Source organism: Podarcis vaucheri (assembly GCF_965113315.1).
Source record: "Podarcis vaucheri genome assembly, chromosome: Z".
NCBI classification, from domain to species: Eukaryota; Metazoa; Chordata; class Lepidosauria; order Squamata; family Lacertidae; genus Podarcis; species Podarcis vaucheri.
This window is the reverse complement of record NC_138758.1, coordinates 51,175,934-51,195,536: the sequence shown is the minus strand read 5'-3', so window position 1 is coordinate 51,195,536 and position 19,603 is coordinate 51,175,934. Positions and strand designations below refer to the sequence as shown.

Sequence of the window (19,603 nt, the reverse complement as noted above, 5' to 3'; positions counted from 1 at the left end):
GGATGAAGGGCATCTCTCTGTGTTACCTGAGCAATGGAATTGCCAAAGGAGACATGTGTCTCTCCCTACCCCTTCAAAATGGAAAACCCGCCAGGACTTGTCAAGTTGAAATGAGAAGAGGTCATGGAGGCTGGTGAACCTTCACTTCTTTACCTGGGCCCTTACCTTGCAGCGCCACTCTGTGTAAAAATAGCTCAAGAGGTTTGCAAAAGGGCCTCACAGAATTCTTCACCTTCTCTCACCAGGCCTTTGTTTTGCCTTCTGTGCTTGTGTACTCTTGAAATCCACCTGAGAAACTACACCATTACAAGGGCTGTTCTCCTCCACCTGTCAAGGTGTTCCAGCAATGGCTTTGACCTCTTTTTTTCTGACTTGTTTTGCTCATTTCTGCCAGATGTGGTCTCAGTCTCTTTGACAAAGTTGTGTCTCTTACATCCATGGCTCCTGCCCCCTGATGTCCACTTTGTTGTGTTCTACAAAGACAAGAGGGTATTGTACCATTTCTGTCTAGGGGCTTCTCTTTAACAAGTTTTTAATTTCCGCTGCCACCCTTCCTGCCTGCCTTGATGGACGGTGGCTCCACCAGCTGGGTCTGAAAAGTCCTCTTGTTTTTCTGTCTGGAGCAGACAAAGCTCTTCATAAGGTCCATCTATCCTTTGTCTTGTTTGACCTGAGTGTGTTAGGTCATCCTGTGTCCAAAAGAATCATTTCTAATTGGCTATCAGCTTACATGTCTCATTATAGTGTTTGAGCAAGAGTAGAACTTGAGGGGGCACGTCAAAGGTCACTCCATCAAAGCAGCTGGCTGCAGGGTCATGTGTGCGTTCAGTGCTCTCTCTATATTTACCAAGCACTGTTTCCTTGACATTGTTGCAAAGGGGTTTAAAACTGAGGATCACCAGGTTGCAGGCTTTCTTCCTCAACTGATTGTCCCAAGCTTTCAGTCTTCTCTGATCTTCTAGGAGCTCCTGCCTCCCTGTCTCTGCAAAGACTGCCCCTCAATCTTGCTTCGTCTCAACATGTTTTCATTACATGGCATGCATGCGCACACACTCACCTAGCCATGAACTCAGAACTCAAGTCACTAGTTTAGTTCAATTTTCTTAAAGGCCAAAAGGTGTTGGCTTGTCAGTTCCCACTGTTCCTTACTAGCAATCGATTAAAGACTACTTAAAAATATTATCAGCTGTCCCGCTTTTAACTAATGGATTGATTCGTTACATTTAAATATATTTGCACATTGCAAAGCTTCAATGAAACATGATTTATGGTTGGTTTTGTTTGTTTGTCTGTTTCTTATGGTCAGCCCTGAAAGCAAGAGCTGTAATTACCTTCCTGAATATTCTCTGTTAAATCAAATGTAAGCTTGTGGATTCGTCCCTGCTTTGATTAAGCACCAGGTCCAAAATTACTCACAAAATCAGCAAGGGAGGGGCCATAGCTCACTGGTAGGCCAAGCTTGCTGAAGGTCTTGAATATGAGCACTGCCAGCATCTCCATGAAGAAGGATCCTTGTGCAGGTGGTGAGAGGGACCCTTCCCTGCTTGGGACCCTGGAGAGTCACTGCTGGTCAAGGGTAGACAATACTGGGTTCACCTGTCAGTGTTGTGGGAGACTCTGGGTCTAGAAGGCACTTTGACATGGCATTTAGTTAGCTTTGGGTACAGCTTACTTAACTTTAAGAGTTTTCAAAAATCAAACTTGACATTTGCATGTGCACAAGGGAAAGGAGCCAGTGAACCAGTGTGGCCTGCAACAACTTACTGTAACAAATTGCATTATTGTAAGGAAGTTGACGCACAGTCAACAAAGTGCCCCACAAGGAGACAGAAGCCGGGGGGTGTGTGTTCATCATAGTAGAGGTCTTTCTGTAGCCAACAGAGATCTATTGCTAGCCACTGAGTGTTTAAAATATCCACCAGGGGATGCTCAGATGGGTTGGATTCAGTTCCAGCACTGGCTCTCCAGGGGCAAACATCCACAACAGGGCTTTACGTTCCTGACCTGGCCATTCTCAGGCTCCCATAACATGTCGACTGCAGTTTTAAGGGGCCTCAATAGCAAGCCCTCGACTTCTCCCCCCACCCACCCACATAATTTTGTTTTATTTTCCAAAGGTACACAATATTCAATTAGCAATAACAACACAAAATAATAATATACATAAATAAATAACCAGAAACAAAGACAAAAACCAAATCATACACCCATGTGGATTCCCTCCCCCAATACTCATCATCTCTTAATCTTTAGATTCTTACTAACATTGCGTCTTTTGGTCATCCTTAATATCCTTAATATATTACCTTTTTCTAGTTCTACTTTACAAACTTAGTCTATACATACCAACATATTATCCTTAGAATATGTTTCTTCATGTAATCCTCAAAGCATTGCCATTCTGACCTTAAATTCTGATTAGTCTGGTGCCTTATGGTTGCTGTTAACTTCGCCAACTCTATGAATTCGCTTAAATTACATATCCAATCTTCCTTTGTGGGGATAACATTTCCTTTCCAGTTCCTTGCAAGTGGTAGCTTAGCTGCGGCTGTGGTGTATAAGAATCATCTTTTCTTATCTTGTGGGATGTCCTTTCCTAAGATACCCAATAGGTACGCTTCTGGTTTTTTCTTTATAGAAATTTTAACATCTTTTTAAACTCATTGTGGATACATCCCCAGAATCTTTTAACTTTTTTGCAGCCCCGCCATACATGGATCACAGTCCCCTCCACCTCCTCACACTTTCAAGCATAGATTAGATTTTAGCTTACATATTTTGGCAAGTTTGGAGGGTGCCATATACCACCTATAAAACATTTTCATTTTGTTCTCTTTTATGGAATAGCTGGCGGTAAATTTTATACCCAACTTCAAAAGTCTTTCCCAGTGTTCTGTCTGTATTACATGGCCGATGTCTTGGGCCCATTAGACCATTACTTCTTTTATTTATTTCTCTTTAAATTCCCATTCTAGTATCAAATCATAAGTTTCGGATAATAATTTCTTGTTGTTTTTTAATAATACTTTTTGTAATTTGGATTCTTCTTTTCCAAAACCTAATTTTTTTTATCCGAATTGAAAACATTATTTAATTGATGAAATTGGAGCCAATCGGTAAGATAGTGTCTTATCTCTTCAAATGATTTTAACTTTAATTGTCCTTGATCTTCTCTTAATAACTGAGTATATGTTGCCCAATTACTTTCCATATTTAATTTTTTTACTGCGAACGCCTCTAGCAGGGACAGCCACCATGGTGTATATGGCTCTAGTGGTGGCTGGTATCTAGTTCATACCTTATACAAAGCATTTCTAAGAATATGGTTGGTAAACCCTCTGTGGACTTTCACTTTATTGCAAGCCCTCAACTTCTGTGCCTCTTCTTGAACTATCTAAAATTATCTACAAATTCCTCTTGCTTTCCCTCACAGGTAACAACCAACTTCTGCATCAGTATTAAAATAAATTTGATTATCTTTTCCAATTTTATAATATCCTTTTTGCGGTGAGGTGACCAGAAATGTACACAGAGTGGCTGGGGCAACCCTGTCAGATGGACGGAGTACTACTACTACTCCTACTCCTACTCCTACTACTACTACTCCAGATGTGGTCACACCAGACATTTATATAATGGCTCTGTGATATTGGCAGTTTTATTTTCAATTCATTTCCTAATGATCCCTAGCATGGTATTAGCTTTGTTCACACAGAGCCACTGCACACTTCCTCAATCTTTCCACTATGACCCCAAGGTCTCACTCCTGGTCTGTCACCTCCAGTTTAGACCCCATGAGCACGTATGTGAAATTCAGGGGGGTTTTTTGCTCCAACGTCCCTCACTTTGCACTTGTTTTCATTGAATTTAATTTGCCATTTTCCTTCCCACTCAGTTTGCAGAGGTCCATTAACAATTTAGTGTTATTAGAAAACTTAGCCACCCCACTGCCCACTCTAGATCGCAGGTCCCAATACCAATCCTTAGGGGACTCCACTTTCTACTTTCCTCCCTTTGCAGAACTTCCTAGTCTTTGCATCTTAACCACAAGAGGACCTCTCCTCTTATTCAGTGGCTCTTAAGCTTACTTAGGAGTCTTTGGCGAAGTACTTTGTCAAAAGCTTTTTGAAAGTACAGGTACACAATATCAACCAGATCGCCTCTGTCTATATTGTTATATGCTGGGAGGTGTGAGATTCCAGGGGTTCCAGGTGCTTTGCCAGGTTTGTGTTTCCTTTGGACATGAGACACAGCGGAGACTGTGGTGTCTTTAGGATATATGGCTTATTTACATAAACCTGCGATGAGGGGCTCACAGCATTAACTCTCCAAGAGGTTTCTTCTCCCATGGCCACAGCTTTGGATGCCAGCAGAAATCAGCCATGGCTCTCCGGCCCTCTGCTGCAGCTTACTGCGTTTAACAGACTGCAACCTTTTCCCTTCAGCTGACATCAAGGCCAACTGCATTCCTAAACTCTTAACTCTAGTCTCCTTACCTCTCTGCCCTCTGGCATACAGCCACTCCTCTGTGTCCCTTAATGGTTCCTCACCTTCCCTTTTGTTCTCTTCTAATGGCCCCTCTGTCAGGTGATCTCTTGAGCACAGGAAGCCAGGCTGGCTTGATTGTAACATGTTAAATCCAGTGTCTAGCACCCAGGACTTAGAAAGGAGGGTCCAGGAATTAGAAAGGGTGTTCAAGGCAACCCACAAGCTCTTAACAATATGCTCTCAAAGAATTCCAATAGGCTTGTGAGACAGGACCTTCCCTTGCGGACGCCAGCCTGGCTCTGCTCCAGCAGGTCTTGTTATTCCATATGCTTTGTTTTGGATTGTGCAATGGTTTGTCTTTGGTGGACCGTCTTTATGTGTCTGATTAATTTTATGTATTTATTTAGGGCCACTTCAGCCAAAGTTGGAATTTGGGGGATATTTTGTTATTCTGTGGCATGTGCGTTGAGTTTTTATATAACTTGTGAAAGAACAAAAGTGTGGCAGTGGCTTATATGCTAATTGGTTTCTTTTATCTATGCTTTTTTGTTGCTGTTGTTGTTGTTGTTGCTGTTGTCATTCCTAACATCAAAACTTGTTCAGTCAGTTTTATCCTCGAGTCCTTCCTTTTTGCCCCTCGCCCTTAATCAAGAGTGTTCCTGGCCATGCAATTCACCATTTCCTACCATACAGGACGTTGCAGAGAACGGCTGCTCCACTGTGCCAGAAAACTCCCAGCCATGGACAACTCCTTCCCCGCTGGCTGAACAAAGAGATCCCAGACTCCACGAGGACAGAAGGCCAATCACTGTGCACTTTGGGCAGGTACGTGGGGGAGGTCGGAATTATTTGAAGCGCATGATTCAAACGCCTTGGCTTCCTTTTTGCTTTCTCTGTAGGAAGATGCACACAAAGACTCATACTGGTCCCTGGGAAGCCAAGCAGTTCTGGGTCATGTGCAGCCCCAAAATCTGTTGGATCATGGGCAATCCATGTTGTGTGAAAGGGTTATTGCGTGTGCACAAAACCAGACTTTGCACATCGCTACAAAGACACCTGGATTTAGAGCTGTGCAGCATCTTCTGCTTCGCACAAGTGGCTTGCTTTAAAGTTGGAAGTGGCAGCTGCCTCAGATCTGAAGCCTCACAAGGCTTGCATACCATGCCCCTGCCTGTGTTCCTCTTGCTCATACTTCTGAGGATCTCTTGCCATGTGTTAACCTGAAAGGGGGAAGCATCCTGCCGGTTCCATCGCGGAGGCGACAGCTTTTTCCTTCCCTGTGACTCCGTTTAAGGTGTCTTCTGTTATCTAGCCCAATTATTAGTGTCAGCAGCGAGCGGCTTATTATAATAAGCACTTCGGCACACTTTGAACAGAAAAAGCAATGAACTGTGGTTGGAAAATCAATTAATGGTTCTTTAATAGCATATTTCTGTATTGACTCTGGTGCTCTGTAGGCTGGTTATTTTTATTATGGCCCTGGCAATATATTTGTGAAAGTTAGCCAGGATTGGAGTGGCTAATAATTAGAAAAACGTATACAAAACTACTGAGATCAACTTTCCAGCTTTCGCCTTAGCGGGGGTGGGGGTGGGAGAGAAGTGTGATGGGTTCACTTTTTGTTGTCACAAGATTTGTTGGCCCCAGTTTTAATTTTAATCTAATCTTCCCTACTAGTCTGTGATGTTTAAATATTAAAGGGCAGGTGTGAATTAATACCTGATTTCTTCAAGTGTCCATGTGACGGTAGGTATAATTATACTGAATACTGAAATAGCACTATTATTTTTAAACACTTTAATGCTTTTTAAACAACAGTAGTGTTGGATGCCACATTAAGGCACCAAATATTTTCATTTAAATGCGCGCACAGGTTTGAAAACTCAAGTCTCCTTATGCATAAGATGCAATCATTCACTGGTGTATCTTTATAATGGCTGCTTTTATGCAAACCTCACTCACTCTCTAACATACACACATGGAGAGAGACATGTATATTTAGAAGAGGGCTTCAGAGCCTCCTAATGGAATTTCTGTATTTGCCCAGCTATTGGTGTATTTTTCTCTGCGTGAGTGAATGGGTTTGAGATCAGTTGCTCTTGTGTTGCAGGAATGTATCTCCCTTCCATTTTGTTTATCATTACAGGTTTGCTTCGTTTGCTTTCTTGCACTTATTTCCTTCCTTCTGACGTAGAACCCAAGGCAGCATACATGTAGTTCCCAGGCAGTCACCCCTTTCAAGCACTGGCCAGGCTCAGACATGCTTAGCTTCAGAAGATGGCGGTGGCCTCATGTGTCTTCCAGGAGACCCTGAGAGCTTTTGGGCTGTGCTCCAGCAGCTCCTTTTTTAGTCTAACAAATAGCAATGCCCCTCTTCTCCATTCATCATTAGAAGACAACTACTTTTCAAAGAACACCAAGCAAAGTCATTTTGTGCACACAATATTGCACACAAAGGATTTACATGGGGAGCAGAAAATGTGTGTGCTGCCGCTGTTACCAGGGTGGGTTAATAAGGCAGAAGGAGATTGTTCCAAAATGATGTAGTTTTTACAGTAACTCTCCTCTCTCACTTTCTCTGCCTTTGCTTGTTCTGCTGGTTTGGGTCTCTCCTCAAGAGAAACACATTAACGACCGTCCTTACATTGCAGACGCCACATTCTGCCAAACCTTTGCCCACATTTATAGCTTGGTGATAATTCGGATTAAAAGCTGTCAAAGCATTTTTCCTGAGAAGGGATGGGTTTTAGTGTGGAGATGTGAGTAGAAACCCCAGTATTATTATTGTATTAAGTTTAATGTTGCATTTTAAGTGCCTCATACAGATAATTAAAAAGGAGTGAAAATCCAGGTGAAGTTGGAGTGGTTTGCACATTCCCAGAACGAGAGGGAGATGTGAAAGAGGGGTGTTCGCTTCCTCGGTTATTCCTTGCCACCCATGTCTGTTCTCATCATGGCATCCTTAATTCAGAAAATGCATTCATGTTGGTGAGGGTCAAGCGCCTCCTCCCCAATCTTTTTATTATTATTTGTTATTCTTATAAACCACCTTTTCCTCCAGAGAAGCTCAAGGTGGGGTACATGGTGCTTCCCCTCCTGGTTTTATCCTGGCAACAGCAACCCTATGAGTCAAGCTGGGCTGAGAGACCAGGACTGGCCCAAGGCCACCCAGAGAACTTCAGTGGCCAAGCGAGGATTCAAACCCTGGTCTCCCAAGTCCTCTTCCAACACTCTTCACCCCAACACCACCCAGGCTGTGTTACATATCAGCAGCGCAGGCTGGCTTGCTGTGGCTGTGGCAGCTCCTCAGCCCACCAGCCCCAGCAAGACGCCTTAATTGAGATGTGCTGTCAGAGTGACAAACACATTTGCATACAGTCTATTTATTTTTCTGGGAGACGTCTGCTGGCTGCTGTGGGTTGAAATCCTTAATCAGCTTGCTGAAAGTGAGCCGGCAGCTCGGCTCTCCCTGTCCTACGCCGCCACCAAGCAAGCAGGCCTTTTCCTCATTAAGTGACAGATTAGCTGAAGGGGAGGAGGGACAGGGCTGGCGAGCCAATGGCAACATTTAATTTTAACTCATTAGGGCTTGCCTGGCTGTAGCTGGCAGCAGCCAGTGGTGTGCGTCTTGTGCCCCGCGTGGTCCTTGTCATCACTCTTCTGGCAAAGGGGCCCAAGTGCAGCTTAGATGACCAGGCAGCTTCATGGCGACCTGGGCCACGTCTTGCTCTGTCCAGCTGGAGGCTTTCTTCTGTGTGCCACGGGAGTATTTGTGGCTCTGCAGTTGTTTCGCAGCAGATTCTCAGGCAGCCTGGGAAAACAAGGTCACCAAAGCATTATTCTTCCCGCAAAAAGCAGGACAGGCTGTTTGGGAGTGGAATGGGAGGCCTCAGAAGGTGGCGGATGTTTTGAAAAAGAGGTCGGGTGGCCATCTGCCCAAGATTCTTTAGGTGTGATTCCTGCATTTCCATGGGTTAGGCTATATTACCTCTGAGGGATCTCTTCAAACCCTGCAATTCTATTGATTCTAAGCTAGCTAAACCGCTATCCTGAGAATTGCAGCCGTTAGGCTGTGTGGAGAGAGCCCTGTTTGCTGCCTTTGCTCAGTTCCGGAGCTTGAAGCCTTGCTCTCTTTGGGCGTGGGGACGGCATCAGTTCCTGTCGCTTTGCACCTTGTGGCTAAGGGGCAAGGCAGGGAATGGGTGGTACTTAGAATCTTTTGAGTGTGTTAAATCTGAAGCAGCCAAACCTGCAACGTTCGTTCTCTTGCCTGTTTATGGAGCTTTGAGTTCAAGATCAAGGAGCTGGAAGAGCTGCGTGTGTCTAGACCAGTTCTTAATTTCCATTATTGCTCAAGTTGCAACCTTTAGCTGGCGGTTCTGACTTCTATACCCCGGTCTCTTGGCCACTGCAGGAAGTGTCCCTAGAGGGATGCTGTACAGAAGGAAGCATGGAACGGTTTCACAGCTGGGCCACTCTGCGGCTGGGTCATAACTGGCTGAGGGGAGGAAAAGTCATCTGCTTCCATTTTGAGAGATTTTTTTCTACTTTTGAAGCTGTTTGTCAAACAATTTTCCTTCTCCAGTGTAATAGTACACATGCGTGCTGCTCAGTCCTTATCCCCCATTGAGCGGGAGAGAAAGGATGTAATCCCTACAGGAATCCCTCCAGTTACGTGGCAAAAATGCTTATGAAAGTGAAATCTTGCTGCAGAATGACAGAATGTGCTAAAGAGGAGCCCATCACGACATGTTTGGTGCAAACCTGTGAAGCTCCACCAAGACTCTGCCACAGAAACGAGGGGCAGGAGAAGTTTTTGCCATCAGCCGCACTCTTGTTACAGCCTTAAGCCATGCCTGTGACATGCCTGACCCATCGGGAAGGCTAAGGAAGATGTACCTGGATTCTCAGTGGAAGCCTTGCTCTTCCAGAGAGTGCAGCAAGCGGTGCTTATCTCTCTTCCCCTGAACAGTTCACTCACTTGAAGAAAGTACAGCCTTGGGAGGGACAGAGCTCTGCAGGCTATTGCCTCCTTGTGCGTAGGCTTCTCTGCAGTTCTCAGCTGGTAGCCTGTTGCCTTGAGAAGATTGGGAGGTTAGGGGAATGAGGAGGGAAACAAGGAAGGACAGCCAGATACATTTGCAAAATGCAAAACTTGGTCATTGAGGCCAGTAGTGAGTGGTAGAGTGAGGCTCACTTGACCCCAGCCAAGTTGCTTTCCCTATGCACACACGCATAACACAGTGGAACAGTGAGCATCACAGCAATCTTCTGCCTCTAGTAAATTGGGCAGACGGTTGGCTTGCTGATGGGTCTCTGCCCAAACCCCTCTGAACTTCCATACTCTTGTGCTAACACAACCAAGAACTCAGCAAGCTGGCATGTTTCCGGAATGATAGTTTTATATATATATGACTCCATCTGCAGGAGAGGAGAGACTGTTCTGTTCCTCCCCAGATAATCAAGCTCATGTCTGTTGGTATTCATCTTAAATCAGCTGGTCTGCCTTGGGTTTTGTAGACGTGTATTCCAGCATTGAGCCCGGCAACCAGCAGCTCCCCATGAGAAGCTGCAAGGATGACCAGTTTTAAAAAGAAGAAAAGGCGAGGAAGTTTAAAAACCTGGTGTGGCTTTTTGTCTTTTGCTTAATGCGCAATTGGTGAATTTTCCTTGTTTTAAATGAGAAATATATGCAGTTAGCTCTCTGCTGACAGTGTCCTTGAGGATTTGACAGTGAAATTTTCCAGCATTTGCTCTTCGTTAGGATCCTGGCGGTGTCTAACAAGGCAGCCGAACTGCTGGTACCTTCGACTCCTGTTTGTTCTCCGAGGGCTTGGGGGCTGCTGCAGTAAGCACATCGACCGGGGCTGATCATTACAAGGGCGTACGCCACCATGAATAAAAATGTCACACATACTCCCCCCGTCTCACAGCAGTACAAAATGTCAGCCCTGTCAAACACACATTGCAGGGAGCACTGAGCAGTCGGTACAAATTGGAAAGCCGAATATTCCCCCGGCTTCCTGATATTCTTCATTTGAAGCAGAAGAAAAACAGTTGTTAACCTATTAGCTGTGTGATTTTAAACTCTGCTGAAGCCAGAGATGGACAGGTTTTCTGGGCACGCTGGGCTGAGTGTGTTCCAGGTTTTGAGGAGCTGACCTCTCTCTTGTTGTTGTTTTTTTGTCTTTGAGGGGAGCCCACAATGACTTTCTTGTGGACGTCTGCTGGTTCTTGGTGGCGTTTCAACTGTCACGCTTCAGGAACTTGGAAAGACTTTCTGAGCAATTTCCCCCTCTTGTCCCCTCCCCCACCCTGCCAAAAATGAATTGAGCTCATGCTCTAGGCAAGCGCCTGGGAAACAGTTTGCTTGTTTGTTAGTTGCATTTATATCCCACCTTTTTCTCTAAGGAGCTCAAAGTGGTACCCATGGTTTTCCCCATCCTTTTTGACTCTCCACAGCAGCCCTATGAGGTACGCTAGGCTGAGATATGCAGTCCCTTGCCCAGGGTCACCCGGTGACCTTCATGGTAGTGGGGGGGGGGAATTTGACCCCTGGTCTCTTCCAGCTTCTAGCCGAGAACTCTTAACCTTATGCAGCAGTGTATATTGAAGGAGCAGAAGCCACGGCAATGCTTTTAATTAAGTAATCAGTATTTACTTATTTTCATTATTTATACGCTGCTCACTAACTCTTTTTTCTGGGTGGCTTAGAACAATAAAACATACAGATCGTCAATCAATAAAACAGCAAAAAGCAACATGAAATTTCAGCAGCAGCAAATAAAACCGCATAATAATGGGTGCAACGCCACTAAAAGTTGCTGGAAAGGTAGTACAGTGAAGGTGCCAGGCAAACTTCCCTGGGGAGAGCATTCCATGTCTGGGGAGGCCACCACTGGAAAGTTGGACTTTCAGGTTGATTCTGTAAGACTGCCCCAAAGCCATGGGCATTCTAAATAAATAAGTAAATTCCAACCACAACAGCAAGACCTTTAGGAGGTAAACAAGGAGGTCGTGATCTAAGCTGGGCTTGGGGAGCAGGGGATATGGGGATCCGTGGGAGGCAGAAATAAAGCCGCACAGTGCATCCCTACAGTGTGCTTTTATATCCCATCAGCCATGACTTGGAATCCAGCCAATTCACTGTTTTGACTTTGCCTTTTGTTCAGAATCTGACATATGTCACAAAACCAGACTCCTCCATGGCTTTCGGGTATCCAATTCGTGGTTCTGATGGGAAGGTCTTGCCCTTCCGCTTTGGAGGTGTTTGCTGTTGGCTTGGAACTGTGCAGCTGGGACCGGGCACAGGCGTGCTTTTATCACTACCTGACGGATGGCAACTTTTGGTGATACTTGTATTACCTGAAATAGGATGCTTTTCCTCTCATCTTTTCACCACTTTTAAATTTCAAAAAGGAAGCAGCATAAGGTTATCCAAAAAAGGATGTTTCCACTTGAGAGAAGTGAAGAAGTAAGAATTCTGTGGACAGCTTAAAACATGAATGATCTGTGCTGCCTTCCATTGTTTTTCAATATTTGCTTTTGAGCAAATATTGAAAAAGAGCCCTGCTGGGTCTGAATAATAATAATAATTATTATTATTATTATTATTAATAATACTCCACCCATCTGGCTGGATTTCCCCAGACATTCTGGGCGGCTCCCAACCAAATTATTATTATTAATAATAATAAAGTAATAAAACAGACATTAAAAACTTCCCTAAACAGGGCTGCCTTCAGGTGTCTTCTAAAAGTCAGATAGTTGTTGTTCTCTTTGACATCTGATGGGAGGGTGTTCCACAGGGCGGGCGCCACTACCGAGAAGGCCCTCTGCCTGGTTCCCTGTAGTTAGGTGAAAGACCTAACTGGTTCAACATCCTGTTTCCCATATTGTCACACAGATGCCTCCCACTGCCTGCCCCGTCCCCCAGAAACAGTACTTCTGTCTTGTTGGGATTCAACCTCAATCTGTTAACCACCATCCACCCAAGTGTTGAGAGAGAAGGGAAAAACCTCTGTTTTCTGTTTTCTCCACAGTTTATACGTTATTTTATGGAACCCTGTTAGTCACTGTTATTCTGCACTAGGAAGCCCCAGCCATTGTCCTCAAAGTTGCCGTTGATGGGCGGGCAGAAGCCCTCCACTGGTAGTAATAATAATAATAATAATTTTTATTTATACCCCGCCCTACCCAGCCAAGGCCAGGCTCAGGGCGGCTAACAATCAATAATAAAAATGAGTTGAATGAATGCAACTTAAAAACAAGATTAAAATACAACATTAAAACAATTAAAATGCAGCCTCATCACAGGAGGAGAAAGGAAAAAGAAAGAGGGGGAGGGAATCCAATTGACTCCAAGCCAAAGGCCAGGCCGAACAACTCTGTCTTACAGGCCCTGTGGAGAGAAATCAGATCCTGCAGGGCCCTGGTCTGATGAGGCAGAGTGTTCCACCAGGCCGGGGCCAGTGTTGAAAAGGCCCTGGCCCTGGTTGAGGCTAATCTGACTTCCTTAGATTTATTCATTGGTAGCAGTGAATAAAGCAGGAGGTGCCTGGAGGAGACCCCCGCCCATCACTTCAGGAGAGCTCAGAGCACTCTGCTGTGCTTCTTATTTATTGTGCAGGTTACAAATATGGTAACATATACGGTGGCGGGGAGTTGTCCTTTGCTGATACAGGGTAGTAGGGTAGTGATGAGGAACACGTGGCTCTCCAGATGTTTCTGGACTCCAGCTCCTGTTGAGGACGCTGTCTGGGGCTGATGAGAATTGGAGTCCCAGCGTTCTCTCTGGGACCCCAGGCGAGCTCTTCTTTTTAAAAGAAAAGAGGGTAGGAAGCCAACGTCCTATCTGGGGCTTCTCGAGATCAAAGGCAGTGTCTTCGGACCCTGGAGAAGTGGTGTGAAATCCACACCATCACCGGGCTCAGGCCAAGGCTCCTGCCCAATGCCCTCGCAGCGGGCGCATGCAGAGTGCACCGTGGCAGCCGTCAGGAGAGCCCGGAAGCATCCCGCCCCGTCTCCCTTGCGGAGACCCCACTGCCTGTTCCTTTGACAAGAGGCCTGTGACAGTAATTTAGCTGCCTTCAGCAGCACCAGCGTGGACATCCACAGCCTCATCTATGTAGCACAGGTAATTAGGCTGATGTTCCACCACAGCTTCCACTTCTGACCTTTTGGAAACAATGTGTTTTGCTGCATCAACAAATTAGCTGCAAATCGGATGCCGGTTTTAGTAAATATAATTTTCACGTCCTTTGAATATGTGTTTGCAGTATGACGGGGGGGGGGGGCTCCTGAACTTGAAAAGAGAAAGCACTGTGGGAGTGGGTGGGTGGGTGGGTGGGTGTCCTTCTGCTCCCCCTTTTTACTTGTCTTGCCAGAAAAACGAGGGCCTCACAGGCCACCTCCATTCCAGCAGTGGCCGTTACTGGAATGTCTCAAATGCGGGGAGAATGAGATGCATCCCCTGTGGCCAGTCCTACGTGTGGGCAGGAGAGGGAAATATCCCATACAGTTGCATCGTGCAAATGGGAGTTTGGTGCTGAGTACAGTGGTGCCCCGCAAGACGAATGCCTCGCAAGACGGAAAACTCGCTAGACGAAAGAGTTTTCCGTTTTGGAGGTGCTTCGCAAAACGAATCTCCTATGGGCTTGCTTCGCAAGACGACAATGTCTTGCGAGTTCCTGCGGGTTTTTTCCCCTTCCCCCCCCTTTTTCTAAGCCGCTAAGCCGCTTATCAGCTGATCCGATAAGCCGATAAGCCGTCAATGGGCTTGCTTCGCAAGACAAAAAAACCGCTAGACGAAGAGAATCACAGAACAGATTCTTTTCGTCTTGCGAGGCACCACTGTATCACAGTCCATGCCCAGAGGATCTCTAGTCTTCTTTCGTAATTTAAAAAAGCAAGCTTCTAGCCCTTAACTTTTCATAGAGGCTGGAGAGTGTCTGGGCACTGCAGGATTCCCCAGGGGCTGTCGTGAGCAGCTCTTTGCATTTTCTCATGACGGGGGGGGGGGGAGAGAAAATCTCATCAGCTTTCCTTGGAGTACAGCGTTTTTGGTTTTGCTAACGGTTCTACAGACCCCTGCATGGAGCAGAGCACAGGGGTGCAATGAAGGTTTTAGTTTTTCTGCTCCTTTATAGAGCTGGCTTCCCCAACGTGGTGCCCTCCAGCTGTTTTGGACTGCAATTGGGGCTGATGGAAGTTGTAGCTAAACAAAGCTGGATGGCACCAGGTTGGGCAAGGTCGTAATAAAGACACAGCCAAATTCTCCACATTTCAAGGGTTGCAAAAGCACCACCCTTCTAAATGATGTTCACAGTGGCTGCAGCGCTGTATTTTGGCCTGTGTGTGTGTTATAAATCTTAAAAGATATAATATAATCCATGGTTTTCCCAGAATGTAAGAGCAGCTCTACTGGGCCAGTCCAGTCTAGTGCCCTGCTTCCTCCAGTGTCCAGCTGGATGCCTCCTCTGAGAAACAAGCAGGGCAGAAGGGCAACAGCCTTCCCCTGATGCCTCTCTCCTCACCCCTCCAAACAGCTGGTATTCAGGTAGACTGCCTCTGAGCAAGGATGTTCCATTGAGGAGTCACATCCAGTATCCATTGATAGACCACTGCCACTGCCTCCGTGACTTTGTCTAATCCCCCAAAAGGGCACCTGAAATGGACTAGAGATGGTTCCCCACCCCATTTACCTGCCCTGTAGTGGTGTTAGACCTGTCAGCTGCAAAAAGCTTGGGGGTGCATCTCAAAGAGGCCTTAAGGAACTGCGTATTTAGCATGCAGCAATGTCCAGTGTGCATTGTATTTGCTGATGACTGAAGTTTCCGCTTTGATGCCACAGCTAAGCACCCGACCAGCAAGACCACCTCCTCCCAAGATCCACCGCTCCTCCAGGCCCGTGAGTAGCTGGCCGTTCTTCCTCTCTGCTGCCACCTTTAACCCTGCGCTCTCCATCGTCTTACTAAATCCTGCTTGGTGGGCCTTGCCAAGCCCAAAAGGGAACCGCTGCCCTTTCGTTGGTAGACTTAGGTCTAAAGGTCTTCCTTTAGCTCTGCTTGTCTTCAGCAGGGTCTCTGCTGCTCTTGTGACACCTTTCTCTCACTTTCAGTCCTCTAGGCTCCGCATGCAGTTTTAGCTAGTGAGCTTTTGAAGACTTGCACCGGCCTCTAAATTTCGACCCTAGGTTTGCAAACATCCTCTGCACTCTGGATCTGTGCCCTCCATGTGTTCTGGAAGAAAACAAAAGCAGTCATAGAATCACAGAAATGTAGACTTGCTAAATGAAGATCAGGTTAATTTTTCCTTTCAGTAATCAGCATATAACTGGAAACAAGTAGCTTTTCAAGCAGAGGACCTTGCAGTGTCCTGTCATGCGGTACAGGATCTACATTAAGGAAATGCTGGTCCCCTTTTAGCAGCATTTCATTCTCCTTCACATGTCCTCATTGCCAGATACCTGCGAAGATGTGGCATTGATTCTAGGACTCTTCCTCCTTGCCCAAAGAAGGAGGTTGGTGCCTTGTGTGGAAGAGGGGTTAGCATGTTGCACTTGGGTTTGGTGAGACCACATCCCTGGTCAGCAGTGAAGTTCAGTAAGCTAAAAAGGATCCTGTGTTGGGCAAGATCTGCCCCCCAGGCCCCCTGGCCCTGACAAACGCCATTCCAGCAGATGACGCCATTGCTCCTGCTGTGAAAAACGCGCCTTGACTGCCCACCCCAAAATCCCTGCGCCACAGTTGGTGTCATTTAGGCTGCTCTCCTTGCAGTCTTGGGATTTTTGTCCTGGCAACCCTCATTTTACCAGAGAACCCTGTTTTCTTTAATCCGATTTCTTCCATGAAAGTGAGATCAAAGAAACCAAGGGCAAGTTTCCAAACTGTCTTGCTAAAACTGAATAAGGGAATTTTGCTGCTGCTGCTGCTGCTGCTGCTGCTGCTTCAGATTCCTGCTTCTGTTGGTTGGCAGCCAGGTCGGGCGTGCCATTTGCTCTAAACTTCCAGTGCATGTTTTCTGAGTTTAGTTCCGGTCGTGCATGTCTTTGCAGTGGGTGTTCAGCTCGGCACGTCATTGTTATGGATTTATGCATTGATAATTTCCCTTCCTACATGTGTCAAAGGTGGTGCTGATTGCTTCTGCCTCTGTTGTTCAGAGCCCTTGATGCTGGAGACCCTTGAGGATTTGTTGAGATTCATTGCCTAGGAAATAGACTTTCTCTGTGTGTTTTATCACCCTATAGCTAAAAGCTTTGGGTCATGTCCCCCTTGCTCTCCTCCCAGCAGGCCCTTGCAGCAAGAGTCTACAAAGACAAAATACTGCTCCAAGCTGGCTGGTCTTGACATCAAAGCCCATTTTGCCAAAGGTGTTTGATCTCTCAGCTGCAATGCCTTAGTTGTCCTCTGAGATATTGTCACCCATCTGTGTGCCAAACATGGTGGATTAGAGGGTTGGGAGTTAACCGCAGAAGGTGCCATAATAGTTGGTTGTTCCTAGATGGGAAGCTTTATTGCAGGACATGTCGGGAGGGACATCCCTGCACAGCATTCCAATTTCTCACAACCTGGGGGAGTTTGGTTACACAGAACCAACTTGGAGGAAAACTGTTGATGCTCCCAAGTCATTCTTGGGAGCTTCACAGATGGTTTCATGCAGTCATGTTGCTACTCACAGGACTCCTCTCTGCAAAAACCAAGTCATTTAGAAAGTAGTCCCAGGATCTCAGGCCCAAGCTCACAGTGGCATCTGCTTTGAAAACAATCTGCAAAGTCTCTCCATTTCCGTGCATGTGTTTTAAAAAGTCACATTCTCCCCGGTGAAGATCATTTGCTAGAAATGTGTCAGGGATCCCTCCCTTTGAATAAATCATATGTTTCTATACCCAGGCTTGCCAGCCTGTGGTCTTCCAGATATTGTCTTCCAACACTACCCATTATCCCTGACTGCTGACCATGGCTGGGGCTGATGAGAATTGGAGTCCAATGCCATTTGGAGGGCCACATGTCCCCCACTGTTGGTGTTAGGCTTTCAAGCTCAATGCCAGCACTGTGAACTGGACTGGTAGGAAAGCTTCGTTCTGCACCAGCTGAAGTTTCCAAATGCACAGAGCATGTTGCAGTAATCTACTCGAGCTGTGGCAGTGGCCAGATCCCATTTGCGGCACTATGGAGGACAAACCTAGTGCTGTGTGCTTCTTCTCATCCACCCTGCAACGCTCCTATCCAGATTCTTTGTTGCTTGGAGCACTTCATGGCAGCTGGGTTCAGGAAGTGACGTCTGCATTATGGCTTTGGTGGCTGGGGCAGATAGGAGTTATTAGTCCAAAACATCATGAGGGAAGCCCGCGGTTGGCTGCCTCAGAATACCTCAACCTTCAGTTTCTAAGGGCTGACCAACAAACCACACCTTCCTCTTCTTTCTTCCCTGCAGCAGCTCTTAGAATAAAAACCTGGTTCCAGAACCCTGATCCATTTTACGCCCCCAGTACTCTTTCCCTAAGAACGTACGTGTGTGTGTGTGTGTTGCCCAAGGAAGGCAGATTCCTCATGTGCCATCATAAAGGTCAGGTGATGTCCCCAGGTAGGCAGAAATTCCTGTAAACTGCCCATTCAGCCCTCACATGATTGGCCTTTGCCCTCCACATTGTTGCACAGGCGCATGGCACTTTTGCACTCAGTGCGCATTTAACCCTGTTCTTTGGTAGCGTCTGAAATCCTGCTGTGATTTGGCCCTTCTCCCAACCCCTCTCCCCCATAATAGTCCTCTCAGGATCCAACACAATCCTCTTTAGCATCCCTCCCCTGGCGCTGGGGAGCTGCCTTTGCTGGCAAGAACGGGCTGCGTTCCCCACCCCGAGAGGGCTGCCCCTAAGGTGAAAGTGTTCGCCGCACAGTGACAAGCCAGCTTTAGGCTTAATTAAACAGTTTTCCCTCTCCCTCTTTCTCCCCCCCCCCCTTGCTCCTTCTTTCTCTCTCTCTTGCCTTTCCTTCTCTCTGTGTTTTATCATCCCTAATGAAGCAGTCTCCTCCATCGATCCTGCTGATTGCCAAGCCATTCCTTTTGTTTGCTGGCGCTCAGCCATGCAGCCGCGCTCTGACAGCTCAGCTCCTCTAATTAGCTCTGTTGTTCTTTTCCCCCATGTTTCTCCGCCTTGCAAGTTCACTCGAAGTTGCCGCAAACTTAATCCTTCTATTCCTGCCATGAATTCGCCGCCTTAAGCCGCCTTGATTGCAGAGCGAGAATCAGCCTTGTGTGCAGGCTACTCTCTGAGGCCTCTGGCATCTGGTCCTCCTTCCTTCCCATGGGGCAGTGGCATTCAGGACCTCTCGGGGGTCCTCCCTGCTTCCCCAGCGCTGCTGCCCTCATGCCATTGCTTTGATAGCAAATTTCAAATGCAAAATGCTGAGTCCATGCTGAGCTGCCTGCTGGCAGGGGCCATTTCCCGCTGTGCAGACCAGGGCTTCAGGGAGGGCAGGTCAGCCACGACTCCTTTGGTCAGAAGCATCTGGCACTGAGTCCCTCGCCATAGCAGAGAGAGAGAAAGAGAGAGAACCCACTTTTTGTCTTTCATAAACCAGCACTTTGCTTGTCCCCCAAAGCCTATTCCATTGTGGACTTCTCTGGAAGGGGTTACACTCCCTATGAGAAAACAGGTCCGCAGCTTGGGCTTCTCCTGGATCCATCTTTGTCACAGGAGGCTCAAGTAGCCCAGCTGGCAAAAGGCACCTCTAACCACTTAAAGTGCTTTTTTGCCAGCTGGAGCTGGTATGCCAACTGCAGCCATTCTTGGGCTGGGATAGCTTGCTCACATTGATTAATGCAATGGTGACCTCAGGGCTTGAGGGTTGCAATGCCCACTCTGTGGGGGCCAGCCTTGGGCTTGGTCTGCGGCTAGATTATTTATGGGGACAGACTATCCCCAGCACGTAACGGGGGTGCTCAAAAGCATACGCTGGTTGCCCGTGCCCTGCCAGACCTGTTTCAAGGTTCTTGTGTCCGTTTACAAGACCCTTAACAGACGTGGGATGGGTTTCTCAGGAGCCACCTGGTCCTTTCTGTCCCTGCCCAATCACCAAGGTCTTTGGGAAGATCACTGTTCTGTGGCTCAGAT

The 19,603-nt window shown here is 46.7% G+C and overlaps 1 protein-coding gene across 5 annotated transcripts in view; it reads left to right on the top strand.

The window, feature by feature from the left end:
- Positions 1–19,603, top strand: part of DENND1A (DENN domain containing 1A) — a 268,662-nt gene that overhangs the window by 229,996 nt on the left and 19,063 nt on the right. For 3 of the 5 annotated variants that reach the window (XM_082208834.1, XM_082208832.1, XM_082208836.1), the window contains 2 exons: positions 5,182–5,313; positions 15,341–15,397. In XM_082208834.1, coding sequence (XP_082064960.1) covers positions 5,182–5,313; positions 15,341–15,397 — 189 coding nt within the window. The remainder of the gene's footprint in view (positions 1–5,181; positions 5,314–15,340; positions 15,398–19,603) is intronic. The other 2 variants (XM_082208835.1, XM_082208833.1) reach the window with 1 other exon arrangement.